General features: G+C 39.3%; 1 protein-coding gene and 1 long non-coding RNA gene across 2 annotated transcripts in view; one reads left to right on the top strand and one right to left on the bottom strand.

The window, feature by feature from the left end:
• The first annotated feature begins 584 nt into the window (after positions 1 to 584).
• Positions 585 to 1,705, top strand: LOC309806503 (non-histone chromosomal protein HMG-14-like). Its single transcript, XM_082625347.1, has one exon. It carries the CDS (start codon positions 698 to 700, stop codon positions 995 to 997), a length of 300 nt encoding a protein of 99 aa, XP_082481473.1. The 5' UTR covers positions 585 to 697; the 3' UTR covers positions 998 to 1,705.
• Positions 1,706 to 13,100: 11,395 nt separating this feature from the next.
• Positions 13,101 to 18,642, bottom strand: part of LOC309806311 — a 30,345-nt gene continuing 24,803 nt past the window's right edge. Inside the window, exon 3 of the long non-coding RNA XR_014294372.1 lies at positions 13,101 to 13,714. This is a non-coding gene — a long non-coding RNA (uncharacterized lncRNA). The remainder of the gene's footprint in view (positions 13,715 to 18,642) is intronic.

The following is an 18,642-nucleotide window of genomic DNA, read 5'->3' as shown; positions in this document are numbered from 1 at the left end:
CCATCCTTAAGGGTACAGATTGCTGGGCTCTCTCATTCTTATACCTTGTTTAAGATACAATGCTCACGTATTCAATATCAAAAATAGCACAGATTACCCAATCAGAAAGGATGCTGACTATAAACAACTAGTATAGGCATAAAAAATGTGTCCTAGATGAATTTCAGCCTTGCCCTCTTCACGCAAGGATGGGGACTGTCTTCTAGACAATCCCTATATCTTGACCACTAATTTCACCAAGGAAAGTCAGTTTCTAACCATGTATTCATTAACAAAGCCGGTGGTATTGATCAGAAATCAACATAGGTAAAATACTCAGAGTAGCTATCTCTGGAGGGTGGGCTCTTGATTCAATGCTGGCTAGCCACTTCTGGTGGGTGTAATCCAGCAACTGTCTCTAGTATATGGATTAAAATGAACACAAATGCAGATATATCATAGAGATTATACTCAAAATTTTCATATAGAATACCCAATACCCAAATTGGCCAAATACCCAATGGTCACTCCTTTGGTAAAAACAACCTGTTAGGTTATTAAGCTGCAAAAATATTTTGGAAACAAGAAAGATCTCTTATGGGGTCCCAGCAGCTCGGGCGGCGGGAGGAGCGGTAGCGGCCAGGCAGCCCAGCTTCGTGAAGGCTCTCGGCGCGCCGCGGCCCGCAGGCACCCGGCACGCGCCCGCCCCGCCGCCACGATGCCCAAGAGGAAGGTCAGCTCCGCCGAGGGGGCGGCGAAGGAGGAGCCCAAGAGGAGATCGGCGAGGTTGTCAGCTAAACCGGCTCCTGCAAAAGTGGAAACGAAGCCAAAAAAGGCGGCAGGAAAGGATAAATCTTCCGACAAAAAAGTGCAAACAAAAGGGAAAAGGGGAGCAAAGGGAAAACAGGCTGAAGTGGCTAACCAAGAGACTAAAGAAGACTTACCTGCAGAAAATGGAGAAACTAAAAATGAGGAGAGCACAGCTTCTGATGAAGCAGGAGAGAAAGAAGCCGTCTGATTAATATCACACACCTGGTCCTATCAGTGGTCCCTGTCTCCCTTCTTGTACAACCCAGAGGAATATTTTTATCAACTATTTTGTAAATGCAAGTTTTTTAGTAGCTCTAGAAACATTTTTAAAAAGGAAGGAATCCCACCTCATCCCATTTTTTAAGTGTAAATGCTTTTTTTTAAGAGGTGAAATCATTTGCTGGTTGTTTATTTTTTGGTACAACCAGAAAATAGTGGGATATTGAATATGGGAGGCTTTGATTGTCTTGGGTGTCAGCTTAACATTCCACAGATGGAGGGTAGCTTTTATATACTGTAATACAAAGCATACTTAATGGCAGTTTGGAGTCAGCTGTGCATTTAATGTCTTAAACACTTTAAATTACTTCTCTTCCCATGTTGTTTTTGGTAGAATTGTTTCCTAAAGCAAACCACTCACCCCTTGATCTTGGCTCTCCTGGGCAGAATTTTGTGCACTCTGTAACATCTTTGGTCGTGGTAGTCCAGTTCTTCTAGTAACTGTTAATGTGCTGTGAACGATTGACAATTTGAGTATGTAGTGTATATGATATTAAATTGTGAATTAGTGGGACTTACGATGTAACAGCATATCAATATTTGAAGATATTGGTACTTGATATCCTGTGAAGGAAAATTTGCCCCCAAATTTTAAGCTGGAAAGTCACTGGAATAACTGTTGAGAAAAGAATCACAACTACATGATTTTTTTAGGTTTTTGGTACGTATGTTGAGAATTGTGTACAAATTGAAATGTCTGTGTACTGATCCTCAAAACAACCAATAAAATCTCAATTATGAAAAAAAAAGAAAGATCTCTTATATCTATCACTGAAAGGATTTTTTTTTTAACTTTCTCTTTGAGTTGGGGTGTTGCAGTTAGCCTTCATTAAATGATATTTTGCAAGCTTTGGGAAATCCCCAAAGTTTAAAGTTTCAGTAGAGAGATCCTGTCATCCCCTTTATAAAGCATGAAGGGATCCAGTTAAACAAGACTGTCTGGAAAAACTAAAAGATCAGCACATGGAAAGATCACAATGAAAACAGAGCCGTAGAAGAGGATAAAGCCGTTGCTCTTTGAAAGTGACCAGTTGCAATTGTGTGTGACAGAAGAAGACATTAGTACAGCACAATTGAAGACTCCGAGAAACAATGGGTGAGATTGAAAAGGAAGACATTTGGGCTAGAGAGAAGGGCAGATTCCTCGCTTCCTCTTCCAAGGTCAAAGCAATCTCAAGGGTCCAGACAGCGGCGCCGCCTTCCACTAGGCTGCACCTAGTGAAATACAGTTTCTGAAAACAACCCAAGTTGGGATCATGTGAAGGAAATGTGGAAGTGAAATACTCAGCTAACCCAGGAGTGAAAAAATAGCCCAAACAAAACTCAGCATAAAAGCTGTAACGAGAAAATGGCAACTATAAAAAGAGAGAGACGTAACCTAACTAGTTCTGATCCAAAAAATAATTTTAAATAAAGAATGATGTTTCAATAGCAGCTACACTGAATCATGACCAAAACAAAGCCGACTACAATGCCAAGGACTCAACAAATGGTCGTGATTATAGTAGAAAATACCTTTTTTTTAAATTAGGCTTATTTGCTTTATTAAATTATATGGAAATCATTGTCAAATAAGAAGTAATACTAAGCTTTCTTTACATTGTATTTTTTTTCTTTTCAACATAGCATGTTCTTTATTCACAATCAATGCTCCTCTGTCTTTTTTTTTTTTTTTGGAGTATAATTGCTTCACAATGGTGTGTTAGTTTCTGTTTTATAACAAAGTGAACCAGCTATACATACAGAAAATACCTTTTTTTAAAAAAATTCTGGAACAAAGCTAGACTCCATTTCCCAGCATCCTTTACAGCACTGTGTGCCAGTTCTGACCAGTCTACTATGGATGAAAGTGATAAACCTCTTTCCAGATCTGGCCCACACAAACCACTCATGCTCACCTCCCCACTTTTTCTGGGCTCCTGAAGAACTGCATAGAGTAAAAGCAGTGTGAAAAAAATGTGAGTACCAATGAATAGTGGAATTATGAACAATCTTTTGTCACTTCTTTTCAATTTCCTGTACTTCTCAAAATTTGTATGATAAGCAACCACCATAAAATGTTTCAGTTTTATGATACAGTAAATATATATTTTATATATATATATTATATATATATAAAATCTTTTTTAAAGTAAGTTATAACTTTACTAACTTTAATAACTCTAGATAGCATGGATTTGGGTGTGCTTGTTCAGTAATATATCCCTAGCACCCAGGACAGTGCCAGGAACACTGCCAGTATTTAATAAACGTAGTTTGAAAGAATGAATTTGAATGAATTGAAAGAATGAAAGTTTCTGGTATCCTCAACATTTTGCCTAGTTGTCAATGCTCCTCTTAAAATGTGATGGTCTCAATTAAATAAAATGCTTAAGAGAACACCAAAATACTTTCCCTATCCTCTTCATGGTGCAGAGTATCCTGAGACTATTATGTTCCATTACCATACATCTAGGACTATTATTTATACAAACATGACCCAAGATTGCACCTGATACTTTTGGGGTTTGTTTTTATGAGGAAAACACTGTTCGCTTATAATCAACTAAAACCCTTAAGTCTTTTTCACATAATTTGCTGTCAAGCCTGATTACCCTCATTCTGCACTTGTACAATTGATTTTTGACCCCCAAATGCTAGACTTTAAATAATCCTTGTTAGGTTTTATCTTATTTGCTTTGGTCCACTATTGGAGCCCACTGACATGATCTTGAGTCCCTAATTCTGCAACCTTGTATATTATCCATCTCTCCACACATGACTTCTGATAACTTTATCAACTTCTAAGTCTCCAGAGGTGAGGATAAAACTATTCAATGGATAAGAAGCAGCAGGAGGGCTTCCCTGTTGGCGCAGTGGTTGAGAGTCCGCCTGCCGATGCAGGGGACACAGGTTCGTGCCCCAGTCTGGGAAGATCCCACATGCCGTGGAGCAGCTGGGCCCGTGAGCCATAGTCGCTGAGCCTGCGCGTCCGGAGCCTGTGCTGTGCAATGGGAGAGGCCGCGACAGTGAGAGGCCTACGCACCGCGATGAAAAGTGGCCCCCACTCGCCACAACTAGAGAAAGCCCTCGCACAGAAACAAAGACCCAACACAGCAAAAATAAAGAAATTAATTAATAAACTCCTACCCCCAACATCTTCTTTTTAAAAAAAATAGACAAAGATTCCTCTTCTAGTGGAACTTTTATAGCAGAAGGAGAAAATATATTTATTAAATATAATATACCCATATATTTTGCATTATAATAGAAGATGATAAATCCTATGAAAAAGAGAAAAAGTAGAATTGGATAAAGGGCATTGAAGTGAGGAGTAAAATTTTAAATAGATTGACTAGGTCCTCATTAAGAACGTGACATCTGAGCAGAGACTTGGAAGAGGTAGGGAATGAGCCATGCAAATTTCTAGGAAAGGGGCATTTGTGCAGAGGAAACAACCAGTGAAAAAACACTAAAACAACAGGCAAATGGCATGTTCAAGGAACAAGAAAATCGAGGTGGCTGCAGCAGAGTGAATGATTTGAGGAAAAGACTAGGAGATGAGATCAGAGCTATAATGTGAGTCAACATAAGGACTTTGATTCATACTTTGGAAGAAAGGAAAAGCTGTTGCATTTCTATTTGAACAGAAGTGTGATATAATCTGATTTATTTTTTAAGAGAATAACTTTGGCTGCTGTGTCTAAAGGGGAGAAGTAAGATCTGTTAGGTCGTTATTGTGGCAATCTAAGTAAGAGATGGTGACTTGGACCAGGGTAGAAGCAGTAAGAAATGGTGGTAGTGAGAAGTAGTCAGATTCTGCATTTATTTTGAAGGGCAACAGTCTTTGCTGATGGACTGCATGTGGTTATGGAAAAGAGGAGTCATGCCAAGGTTTTTGGCCTGAGACATCAACTGTGACAAGAAAAGTAGGAGGTGGAGGAAGAAGGTGGGGAGGGGTGGAAGATCAGAAGTTCCGTTTTGGACAGATTGGAAATACAAGTCTGGAGTTTGGAGAAGAGATCCAGGCTAGAGATATATTGAAAGTTGTTCACATATAGATAGTTTTTAAAGCCATGGGATGCAATGAGCTCAAAAAGGATAAAAATAGATCAAAAGATGGAGTCGTGGGCACTGCAGCATTAAAAAGTTTGGGGAAAGGAGGAAAACCCACAGAAGATGATTAAAATTGGGCAATTGGTAAGCCATGAAAAAGTCAAGATAATATAGAAGACTGTTAGCCAAATGAACAAATTTTTTGTTGTTGTTAGAAAGGATTTAAGTTTACATCTTTAGCTTTTTAAATCTGTATTTTCCCTTTTTGGAGAATGGTATGATTGACTATGTCCTATCTCTCTCAGAGTCTTCAAAGATTATCCATCAAGATTAATGATAGATTGGGAGTATGGGATTGAAATGAACACAGCGTTATTTTTAAAATAGATAACTGACAAGGACCTACTGTATAACACAGGGAATGCTGCTCAATACTCTGTAATAACCTAAATAGGAAAAGAATTTGAAAAAGAATGGATATATGTATATGTATAACTGAATCACTTTGCTGTACACCTGAAACTAACACAACATGATTAATCAACTATTCTCCAATATAAAATAAAAATTAAAAAGAAAAGAAAAAATTTTTTCCATTTGCTCTAAGAAAAGGAAAAAAGAAAAAAATGATTAAATAGTCCCACGTACTCAAGAGTTACACTGCTGGTACCTAACCTACCTCAGGGAGATCATCACATATGTGCAGAAGTAATTATTCACTCATCATTTGCTTACATCAGAACGTCAGAAACCATCTAAATAGTTAAGGGGATGAATACATTGTGATATACTCATAATATTATAATAGCATGCAGCAATTTAAAAGAATGGTTATATATACATATGTATTTCATATACACATAATCATATGTATCATACGTATTTTATATATATATGAAAAAGAAATGAGTTTTAAGTTATTTTTCGTCTGAAAAAGACAGCTGACAGATGAAGTTTGATGTCATACAATATACAATACATTAGTATATGATGTTACATTAATGTATTACTCGTATAATAAATATTTATGTTAATAAAAAGAAAAAACTGATTAAATAGTCCCATATGAAAATTCTGTCGGTATCCTGGCATAATTTACTTGAACCGATGACAATTTCTTTTTAAATACCTAGGTGCCCTCTTATTACTCACCATCTGTCCTAGGCATCAGTTCTCTCTTAACTACATTTAACAATCATTCTTAATAGGGAAGCCAGAAGTATACATGGAACTAAAAAGTCCTGCTTTCTCTGTTTTCTGTTAATATTGTACAATATGCCCTAGAAGCTGTCCTCTTCCTCCTTTGTTTGGTAGCTACATAGCTGATCATTGTCCTTTGCATTTTGTAAGGTCCAGCTGTCATTACCAGAGTGAGGTAGGTCATGAAGTATCCTTCAAACTCACGTACAGTGGGAAAGAGAAGAAACCAGTTCTGTAGCAGGAGACCTGGTCCAGTAGTAGGGCTGGCCCTTGAAGGGGTGTAACTAGTAATCCAATATTGAATATCCAAAGGGTATTGATTAGAACTGGTGTCAGTATTCAAGAGTTTCTAAGCCCAGAGATTTTGTTTAGCAGGTGAATACTCAAACCCAGATGGAGCACGGTCTTCACCCCCAGTGATGGGAGTACATGACCAAGGTGGGGCAAAGTCTCAAGGAGTGAAACTCCCAAATGATGGGGTTATAAGGCTAGGTAGAGGTGTGGTCTTAGTCCCAGGTTCACTCTTGGCCCTTGAGAAAAGGTGATGAGATCATGCTTCAGTGTGATCCTTTCAAGCAGACCCTCAATATGCTTATGGGATTTAGGAAACACATCTGGTGGCCCAAAAGAAGACAGTCCCCTAAGACGAGAATGAGGATATGGTGCAAGAGAAAGTAGAAATGTCACATTCAAAAGCCAAGAGAGTGGCCTCTCATGAAGACTGGATCTGTATGGCAGAATGGACAATTAAGATGGCACCTGGGACTGAAGCACATTAGCTAATTAGTGCACAGTCCACAAGACACCACTCAATGGTGGGGTGGAAGTTTCAAATACTCTTCCTGCCACCATTAAGAAGGACTCAGAATGAGTTTCCTAAGTGAAACTCACATCTGCATCAGCAGGTGCCTGCCCCATTTCGCCTCTAAAGCATGATTGGTTTACCAATTACGCATTTCATTTTTTTAAAAATCTACTGTCTTCCTTGACCTGGATTTCCTTTTGCCTCTTATGGTTGTGGAATCATCACAATTGATTCTCTAAAAAGCTGATGGGAGATCATGGGTCCCGGTCATCACGTTCTGTCCCTTTACTTGCACTCACTCTAAGATGACACTGTGACATCCTCTTTAAGTGTTTGGCACTCCCATACCCCCAACAAATTCTCCCTAGTGACCCGGATATATTCATTTCCTTTGTTGCTTCCTCTACCCTATGGAAAAGTAAAATCAGCAAACTCAAGAATTTGTGAAAACTTCCAGGTTGCAGAAAAAAATTCTAGGAGTTATCTGAATAATTAGCATTTCCTTTTATTCCTGTTTGTTATTTGTTCTTCACTTTTGAAACCTCTTCCAATAAGAACTTACTCAAATCTTCCATTTTGTCTGAGCATCTATGTCACCCTCCCTCATACCATTATTCCAAGAATGGAGAGCCTCACCAGATGGGCTCATGGCAAAGTGGGAAAAAACATGCATAATCATGAGTATAACTAGTATAATATAAAATAAAATGTATGATATAAAATTGAGGTTGACCAACCATCCTGGTTTGCCTGGGACTTGAGGGGACTTTTAGGATGTGGTCCCAGTGCTCAAACTGGGAAAGTCCCAGGCAAACCGAGTTGATCATCTTAAAACGGTAAACAAACACTGCACCTGCCCTGAAAATCACCAAAAGTTCCCTCTAAGTTCCTATTTCCTGGGTTTCAAACAGAATTGTATTCCTTTATGATTTTTCCTTAAAACTGCTGCTGCGCACAGCACAAGGCCCTGACTAAATCTGACCTCCCTCTTAATCTCTGCTAGATATTGATAATTAGAACTGACCCACCCTTCACATTTTTACCCAGTTCATCTACTTCTCTTTATCTTCACAAGCACCATCCTGGTTGAAGGCATGATCACTGAACACAAGCCTGGATTAAGGCATTCATCCTCTTCCCTTGTTTTCCAAACAGCGATGAAGGAGAAGTTTTTTTCATTTTTATTTCTGTTTTGTTCTGTTTTGTGTTGAATGTGCAATCCATTATGAACCCATACTTTTGTAACATTCAATAAAAACTAGGAAAATGATCATGCCCTTTGGTCTTGAAACAATGTTGAATTTGCTCTAAGAGTTTCTAAACGTTTCCTGTCCATTTCTATATTGACTTTGTCATGTATGGGGAACAGTCAGAGGAGCAGCCGAGGACCACACTTTGAGAAACACCATTCTAACAGGTAGCATCTCTTCCATGCTCTCCATTCTTACTGCCAAAAAAAGTCGAGAACCTTTCAAAATGTAAATTAAATTGTGTCAGCCCACAGCTCATAAAATCACAGAAGGAGGGGAAAGGTTATGAACCCAGACTTTGGAGACAGACCCCCTGGATTTAAATCTCTACTCACCACCTCCTGGAGTTCACTAACCCTAGGCAAGCCACCTCATTTCTATGTGCCCCATTTTCCTCATCTAAAAATTGAGATAACAATAACATCTACTTCCTAGGGTTGCTGTGAGGATTAAATGTGTTAATTTTTGTAAAGTGTTTACAACAATGTCTAAGGCATAGTAAGTACATATGCTGCTTCTATTGTTACTACTTATTGTTAGCTTGGCCTACAGCATCCTGACTTTATAAATGTTATACATCACTGCTATTATTGTTATATTATTATTATTAACATGACCTACAAGTCTTTCCCTATCTCTCTGGCCTCATCCAAACAATTAAGGTGTCAAGCCAGCCTCTTACCACAAGATAAAAGAGCAATACATTCAAGATTTCATGCAGATCATTTGTGGAAGATTAGATTATTTTTCAGCAAATATTCACTCCTTTCTCCCTACTTATGGGAGAACTATATACCCACCTCCTTGGCTTTGCACAGTGCCATGAGTGAGTGAGACTTGCTTCGACCAGTGGGATGTTAGCAGGCTGGTGCAGTTGGGTTAGCCCTTGAGTTTCTGCCATCACCGTGAAAAGAACAAGTTCTGGGCAGCCCACTGGCTCCAGAAGATTGAGAGTCACCTGGGTCAGACCTGAATGGGGCCAAGCCCAGACCAGCCCATCTGAGCTCAGCAGAGCAGCCCTGGCCAATCACTGAGTCACTGAAAATTGTGTGTTTGTTTGTTACACAGCCAAAGCTAACTGTTCACACACTCTCACCTCTTTCCTTTTTCCTTTCCTTTAAATTCTGCTTCTCAGGATTTTGTCCCATTTCACTGCTAGGAAACCCCACTGCTATATGCTATGGTACATCTGGAGAAGTAGCACATTCGAAAAATATCTCCTAGTCCATCCCATGGTTTCAGAATTTGGGGAAGCTCCTGAGGTTTTACTTTGGGCACTCAAAATGCCCAGTTTTTAATAAATGTCTTGAATAAATAAATAAATAAATAAATATATATATATATATATATATATATAATGTATACATATAATTTTATATACAGGTAGAGGTAAAGCCCTCTCTTGATGGGTGCTATGTAGAATCAATCCAGAAGTGCAGAATTTGAGGTTGTCTCCTAATTCCCCATCATCTGAGTATAAGCTCAGGCTTATACATTAAAGCTGACTGTAAACTGAGTGAAGAATATAAGAAACAGAAGGGCAGTGGTCTCCATGCCTGGAGAGCACAGGTTCACAGGCACAAAAGGAAGAACTGAAATTGCTACCATTTCCATTCTTTTCCTCCTAGATAATATAAAACAGAAGCTAAATAACTCTAGAGCTCTCAGATAAAATCTAAAATTAATTCTCACACATGCCAGTGATATTCTAAAGGTGCCCACTAGTTTGTAGTCAGATTAACGTTTGCTATAATATTCAAAAAGTTCCTTTATATTTTTCTCTCAGAATTTTTAAATAAATACGTATGGAACAGGATAGAAAGCCCAGAGACAAACCCACGCACATATGGTCACCTTATCTTTGACAAAAGAGGCAGGAATGTACAGTGGAGAAAGGACAGCCTCTTCAATAAGTGGTGCTGGGAAAACTGGACAGCTACATGTAAAAGAATGAAATTAGAACACTCCCTAACACCATACACAAAAATAAACTCAAAATGGATTAAAGACCTAAATGTAAGGCCAGACACTATCAAACTCTTAGAGGAAAACATAGGCAGAACACTCTATGACATAAATCACAGCAAGATCCTTTTGACCCACCTCCTAGAGAAATGGAAATAAAAACAAAAATAAACAAATGGGACTTAATGAAACTTAAAAGCTTTTGCACAGCAAAGGAAACCATAAACAAGACGAAAAGACAACCCTCAGAATGGGAGAAAATATTTGCAAATAAAGCAACTGACAAAGGATTAATCTCCAAAATCTACAAGCAGCTCATGCAGCTCAATATCAAAAAAACAAAGAACCCAATCCAAAAATGGGCAGAAGACTTAAATAGACATTTCTCCAAAGAAGATATACAGATTGCCAACAAACACATGAAAGAATGCTCAATATCATTAATCATTAGAGAAATGCAAATCAAAACTACAATGAGATATCATCTCACACCAGTTCAGAATGGCCATCATCAAAAAATCTAGAAACAATAAATGCTGAAGAGGGTGTGGAGAAAAGGGAATACTCTTGCACTGCTGGTGGGAATGTGAATTGGTACAGCCACTATGGAGAACAGTATGGAGGTTCCTTAAAAAACTACAAACAGAACTACCATATGACCCAGCAATCCCACTACTGGGCATATACCCTGAGAAAACCATAATTCAAAAAGAGCCATGTACCAGAATGTTCATTGCAGCTCTATTTACAATATCCAGGAGATGGAAGCAACCTAAGTGTCCATCATAGGATGAATGGATAAAGAAGATGTGGCACATATATATAATGGAATATTACTCAGCCATAAAAAGAAACGAAATTGAGTTATTTGTAGTGAGGTGGATGGACCTAGAGTCTATCATACAGAGTGAAGTAAGTCAGAAAGAGAAAGACAAATACCATATGCTAACACATATATATGGAATCTAAGGAAAAAAATGTCATGAAGAACCTAGGGGTAAGACAGGAATAAAGATGCAGACCTACTAGAGAATGGACTTGAGGATATGGGGAGGGGGAAGGGTAAGCTGTGACAAAGTGAGAGAGTGGCATGGACATATATACACTACCAAACGTAAAATAGATAGCTAGTGGGAAGCAGCCGCATAGCACAGGGAGATCAGCTCGGTGGTTTGTGACCACCTAGAGGGGTGGGATAGGGAGGGTGGGAGGGAGGGAGATGCAAGAGGGAAGAGATATGGGAACATATGTATATGTATAACTGATTCACTTTGTTATAATGCAGAAACTAACACACCATTGTAAAGCAATTATACTCCAATAAAGATCTTAAAAAATAAATAAATAAACAAACAAATAAATAAATAAATACGTACTCCGGATGGTTTCCCAGAACTGTGGCACATGTTGGTCTTCTTTTTCCTACAAGGGTAGTGGGAAATGGTTGCAGTAATGGTTTCTGAGCCTCCTGCATACGATTCCTCTGGGTGAATACACACTTGGGTGTGGATTACTGCAGTGCATTGTTAATTAGCCAGCTCACAACTCCTGTGAATATTATTGGATGTCAACTTGCAGCTGCAATGGATTTTGCCTGCTCTAAAAGCTTAGGCTCTCACTTCAGATTTTATTCCCTCATGTCAAATGCATGATCATTTGAGAAAGCATTTTGAAATTTGAACTGAGATATGAGTTAATGATGGAATGGGTCAAGATGGACCATGTTATTATGTTTTAACCAAGAAATAGCCTGTTACTTTGTCCCTTGCTTATTTATTTATTTATTTATTCATTCATTCATTCATTCATTTATTTTTGGCTGCGTTGGTTCTTTGTTGCTGCACACAGGCTTTCTCCAGTTGCAGTGAGCGGGGGCTACTCTTCCTTATGGTGTGCAGGCTTCTCATTGTGGTGGCTTCTCTTGTTGCAGAGCATGGGCTCTAGGCGCCCAGGCTTCAGTAGCTGTGGCACGTGGGTTCGGTAGTTGTGGCTCGTGGGCTCTAGAGCGCAGGCTCCATAGTTGTGGTGCACAGGCTTAGTTGCTCCGCAGCATGTGGCATCTTCCTGGACCAGGGCTCGAACCCGTGTCCCCTGCATTGGCAGGTGGATTCTTAACCACTGCGCCACCAGGGAAGCCCTGTCCCTTGCTTCTTACCTTGTGAAAATTAAGGCATCTTAGCACGAACTTGACTTTTGAATGTGTCAGTGGGTGGGGGGAGAGCTGGTTACTGAAGTTAAAACTCCTCACTTTTATAATTCATTGACCAAGATGAAGTGAATGTTGCAATGGTTTTTTAATGTCGATCTCAAAGGTTTTCTCAGTTTGGCTTTTGGCCATGCTAAGGTTCACGGGATTTATGTTTGTTTAGTAAAATATACAAAAATTCCTACTTGAAGGTCACCACCAGGTTAGTGGCATACCAGCTATATTCCAACTTGTCCAACCATCTATAACTGAAAAACAGAACTAAACATACCTTCTCTCTGAAAGAGCAGGTTAATTCTACCCCTCCAATCTGCATAAACTAAAGCAAGAGGGGAGGAGAGGCTGGCTTCCAAAGCTCCCTGGTGAAAGTACGTTAAGTCCGGAAGCAGCTGGTGACACTACATCAAAGGTTCCAAAAATAAAAAATAAAAACCTCTGAGGATCAAAACACTAAGGCTCTTTTAGTCTGCCAAACAATCTGATTGATTCTGCAGATCAGCCCCGACACTAAGTGATTTTCTTTAAGTTTTATTTTTTATAGTTTTTTGTGTTTTGTTTTGAGAGGGTAGAATCATGATTCTTTAGGCCAGCACTAATACGAAAATATATTTAGCATTAAAAACTAGCAGAGTTGAATATTATCCTTAGTCTAAAGACAGGTGATGATTTTAAGTAAACTGCAAATGCTCTGTTTTCTGAATTACCTTTAGTTTTTTTTACTTGAAGTATTGACCTACCATACTATGTTAGTTACAGGTGCACAGCATAGTGATTTGATGTTTCTAAACATTCCAAGTGACCACCGCAAGCCTAGTTAGCTTCTGTCACCACACAAAGTTATTACAATATTACTGACTACATTCCCCGTGCTGTTCAGTTCACCCTTGTGACTCATTTATTCTGTAACTGGAAGTGTGTTGCTCTTAATCTCTCTCACCTCTCATCCCTCAACCCCCCTGCCCTCCTACAACGACCTGTTTGTTTTCTGTAGCTACAAGTCTGTTTCATTTTTGTTATGTTTGTTCATTTGTTATATATTTTATATTCCAAATACAAGGCTGCAAGTTTTCCGGTTTTTCTCATCAATAGTTTCTCTGTAAATAGTTGTAATGTTGGTGCCTGTGAGAGACAAGTTCTTCATACTCTGTCATCTTGGCCACACCTCTCCTCCTCGAGCTTGGATGCCTGTATTGACAAAGAAGAGCTTGAGCATAACAGCCTACAAGTACTCTGCATGTAACTCTTCCATAAAACATTGAAAAGTGTATATTATCTACCGTGCCTCCTCTAAGCATAATTTAGAGATGAATAAGGAAATTATGGGAGACTTATATAGTTAGTAATGGAATTTACATGGCTTGAAGGGACAAGTTCTGTCAGGAAGAAAAAAAAGTTTGCAGTGGAAGTCTCATCTTCACAAATAAAACACATAAGGTTGGACGGGCTTCCCCGATGGCGCAGTGGTTGAGAGTCCGCCTGCCGATGCAGGGGACACGGGTTCGTGCCCCGGTCCGGGAAGATCCCACATGCTGAGGAGCGGATGGGCCCGTGAGCCATGGCCGCTGAGCCTGCGCGTCCGGAACCTGCGCTCCGCAATGGGAGAGGCCACGACAACGAGAGGCCCGTGTACCGCAAAAAAAAAAAAAAAAAAAAAAAAAATACATAAGGTTGAAATGGGTGATTTATTGGGAGTTTGAGATTGACATGTACACACTACTATATATAAAATAGATAACCAACAAGGCCCTACTGTAGAGCACAGGGAACTCTGCTCAATATTCTGTAATAACCTAAATGGGAAAAGAATTTCTAAATGAATAGATATATGTATATGTATTACTGAACCACTTGCTGTACCCCTGAAACTCATACAACATTGGAAATCAACTATACTCTAATATAAAATAAAAATTAAAAAAAAAATTTTTTAAAGACACATTTGGCATGGCTTGCTGGCATGTCGTATAAAATTATCAATCAAAACAAAAGCTGCAGTGACTGTTTAGAACAACTATTGCTGAAAAGTGCAAGAGGAAGGAGAAAAAGCAGGAGAAGAGGAATCAGCTTCACCCTTAGGAAAATAGTCCCTATATGTGGCGCAGGGACGATGTTGATTGACAATTCTAAAATGAATGTTGAGCAGAAAAAATGGAAGGAAAGCTGTCAGTGAATCATTCCAGAGAAGAGAGCACTGAGCTGGGTTTTGAGCAATCTGAGTTGTAGCTTCATTTCCATCATTGATTGACTGATTGGCTTTGGGTAGATCAAGAGCCACTTGCTTTCACTGGAGCTCTACTGTTCACTAAGTGCTGTTACCAGAATCACTGTGATGAACTGCATTCTTCTTCAAACTACTTACTGTCCCTCCCTGCAGGCAAGCCCTTCCCTGGAGAGAAATCCTACTTTCTGCTCCTTTGAGGTTAGACTAAGTCTATGACTTCCAAGCAGATGTTTTAAGAGCCAGTATTTACTTCCTCATGATCTCTTTACCCATCTGTCAACCAGCAATGTCTCACATAGAGGCTGCTCTGTGAGCCTGGTCCCAGAATGACAAGCATCACCAAGGGAAGCCACACCTGACCTAGCTTGGACCTGTAGCATCAGCAAGAAATAAGCCTTGGTCACTGAATTTGGGGGTGATTTGTTACTAGGGCATAACAGCTTAAGCTGATTGATAAAATCAGACTGACATATTTAAGATTTAACTGAAACCCGTAGAACTTATGTTTTCCAGGCTTAAGAGGACCTAGCTGAATAAGGCAGTATTCTTTCCCCTTCCTGAACTCCCTGTGATTATAAATTTGGGGCCTTCAGTTCTTCAGCCACATATTGAAAAAGTTAGAATAAATAATCTCTAAAGTTCCTCCCCTTCTAACCTTCTATATTCTTCTGACTCCCTCCTTTCATAGACTTTTTTGAGTCTATGTGTTTCGTAAGGGTTGCTTAGGTGATATTTGCTGCTATGAGTAGTTATCTTAGATATATTCACTTAGATGAGATCTAAAATATTTGCATATTATAAAAATCCCACAGCTATTATGGCAGAGTTCTAGGGCATATTGATTTACACTCCTTGATACTTTACTGTGTAAATATGTTACTCAGGTTTTTGTATATTTGCCTACAACCTTTCTGATTAAATTGCAAACTTCTTTGTAAGAAAAGTTTTTCTTTCTCTTTTACTTTGCTCCTTATCATGTCTGACCATGTTTTAATAGGTGCTAATGAACGTGCTTCTTTTTTTTTTCTTGCCACACCACGAGGCTTGTGGGATTTTAGTTCCCTGACCAGGGATCAAACCCAGGCCCTTGGCAGTGAGAGTGCTGAGTCCTCACCACTGGACTGCCAGGGAATTCCCTTAACCAATAAATCCTTCTTTTTTTAATTCAAAATGATGGAAACCAGATTTGACAATTAGATAAAGCATTCATAGTAAAGATTTTAAAGATGGCAACAAGTTCTTGATACTCCTCCCATCAAGAGATAAGAGTCTAACTTCCCTCCCACTGAATCTGGGCTAGCTTTAGTGGCTCACTTGTAACCACGACAATGCAGCAGAAGTAACACGTGTGACTTCTGAGGCTAAGTCAGAGAAAGTCATGCAGCGTCCATCTTGTTCCCTGGAGCATTTATTCATGGAGCCCTGGAGAGTAAGAAGTGCAAGTACTCTAGACCACCAGGCTATGAGGAAGCCCAAGCCACATGAAGAGGCCACATGGCACACACTCCAGGAGACAGACCCAGCAGAACCTGGTTTTCAGGTCATCTTAGCCCATGAGCTAGACATGTGATGGAAGAAGCCTCTGGATAATTTCAGCACCCAGCTATTAATGTCACCCCCAGTCATTTGAGTCTTCCTAGCAGAAGCCCCAGACTTCATGGAGTAGAGACAAGCAATTTTCGCTCTGCCCTATGTAAGTCCCTGAAACACCTTTAAAAATCCACACACATAATAAAATGGCTGTGGTTTTATGTTACTAAAATGCTGGCTGGTTTGTTACGCAGCAAGAGAGAACTGGAACATAGAGGGCCTGCAAAAGTCAGCCCGAGCCACCATGTCAGCCCAGACAAGTGTCACACAAAGAAATGTGTGCAACCACACACTTTCCTGCTTTGTTTGTTTTTATTAAGGTGTAGCAACACACTAGGGTAAGCACCTCTCCAGTAAGAGCAATCTGGAAGACAGGAGTATTAAAACATCAGGCAGAGATACAATCGACTTATTACCAAGCAATTGCAACCTGAAAAGAGTAGGCACTGACAGCGTCTCAGAACCTATTACTTTACTGTGCAATTGCAACACAACAACAGCACCAGTCAGAGATGTCATCACAAAGACAAGTGAAATCAATACTGACTCCAAAATACATTACAGCCCACTTTTAAATCAATATGTAAGAATCTGCTCATGTTGATTCTAGCTCAGCAGGAGCTAACTGCGGTAACGATTTTTACATACAAAGCCCAGAGAAAAGAACATGGAGGAAGCACCCGACACGTGCACAGCTTGGGGAGGAGAGATGGAAGATCCACTTAAATTCATTCCGCAACACATCCTCCTTTACAGGCAACAGCAGATTTCACCTTACGGATCTCGAAGGCTCTACTCTGGGAGAGAAAAACCCACATGTTCAAACTATAACAGCTAGAAAGTTATTTAAAAAAAAAAAAAAGCCAGTGTTCTTTAATGTCCGTTCAGTTGCCTAAGAAGTCTGCTGTTAGGGAGCAATAAAAGTGTTAAGTTCTTTTTGGTTGTTTTGTTTGGGTTTGTTTGTGTGTTTGGTTAGCTGGTTGGTTTTGGAGCCAGGTACCATATAAGTTTATATGCACTTAACATAGGCTTCATGACATTTCTGTACAGGGTACTATTCTAAACACTGAAAGATATGAAAGGCATAATCCTTGCCCTCCAAGGGCTTACATGTCAGTAAGGAAGTTATAGGTGTACCTAAAAGTTAACTATTGTGCAATAGCCAAGACACGGAAACAATCTAAATGTCCATGGACAGATGAATGGATAAAGAAGATATGGTACATATATATAGTGTAAAACTACTAAGCCATAAAAAAGAATATATGCCATTTGCAGCAACATGGATGCAACTAGATATTATCATATTAAGTGAAGTAAGTCAGAAAGAGAAAGATAAATACCATATGATATCATTTATATATGCAATCTGAAATATAACACAAATGAACCTACCTACAAAGCAGAAACAGACTCACAGACATAGAGAAGAGACTGGTGGTTGCCAAGGGGGAGGGGGTGGGGGAGGGCTGGAGTGGGAGTCTGGGATTAGCAGATGCAAACTATTATATACAGGATGGATACACAACAAGGTCCTACTGTATAGCACAGGGAACTGTATTCAATATCCTATGATAAACAACAATGGAAAAATATTTTTTAAAAGTATATATATATATATATATATATGAAACTGAATCACTTTGCTGTATAGCAGAATTAACACAACATTGTAAATCAATTGTGCTTCAAAAAAATATTACAACTGAAAAAAAAGCTAACTATTGTGCAAAGTAGAAGGTTCTAAGAACAGCAAACAAAAACAGTTTGGTACAGGCCTGTATCAGAAAGTTATAATTTAATTTGGACATTAAATAGTCCAAATCATATTTTAAATCCATGAATATAAATTCAACCCCACCTCCAATCCTTCTTTCCAAGATGGCAGACTCCTAGAAAAAGTAACCTTATATTACACGTTTTTAAAATCCCTCGCCAAGTTCCTTCAGGTATGCTGCTACACAGCAGTGCTCAGCAAATATGTATGGATTTAGTGACTGCAGTGGATTAGGTGTAAGACCTACCACTGCAGGACAACCAGCTTAGTGTCCCGGGCTCTCTTTACCTCCTTCTGTGGTGTCCATGGCTCTTGTTCTCATCTTCCCACTTTTAAAAGCTGTCAGTGTGATTTTAATAAGACTTGAAGTGTTACCTTCAGAATTTTGTATTTTGAACTTATCGTGAATTGTGCAATAAAGGATTTGGTTCCCTGGACAAGAAAATAGCCCTGCTCCATGTACTTGAAATGGATAGGTGAGCATGTATTTCACCTATGAATGACACAAGTCCTGGCTTCTTTACC

This window comes from Mesoplodon mirus, assembly GCF_964341445.2.
Source record: "Mesoplodon mirus genome assembly, chromosome: 6".
Taxonomy (NCBI): Eukaryota; Metazoa; Chordata; class Mammalia; order Artiodactyla; family Ziphiidae; genus Mesoplodon; species Mesoplodon mirus.
The sequence above is the reverse complement of the archived record's forward strand: the minus strand, read 5'-3'. Positions and strand labels throughout refer to the sequence as shown.

Bases quoted from the DNA above. Each gene is read 5' to 3' on its own strand.
- LOC309806503 (XM_082625347.1), top strand. From the start codon at position 698: ATGCCCAAGAGGAAGGTCAGCTCCGCCGAGGGGGCGGCGAAGGAGGAG.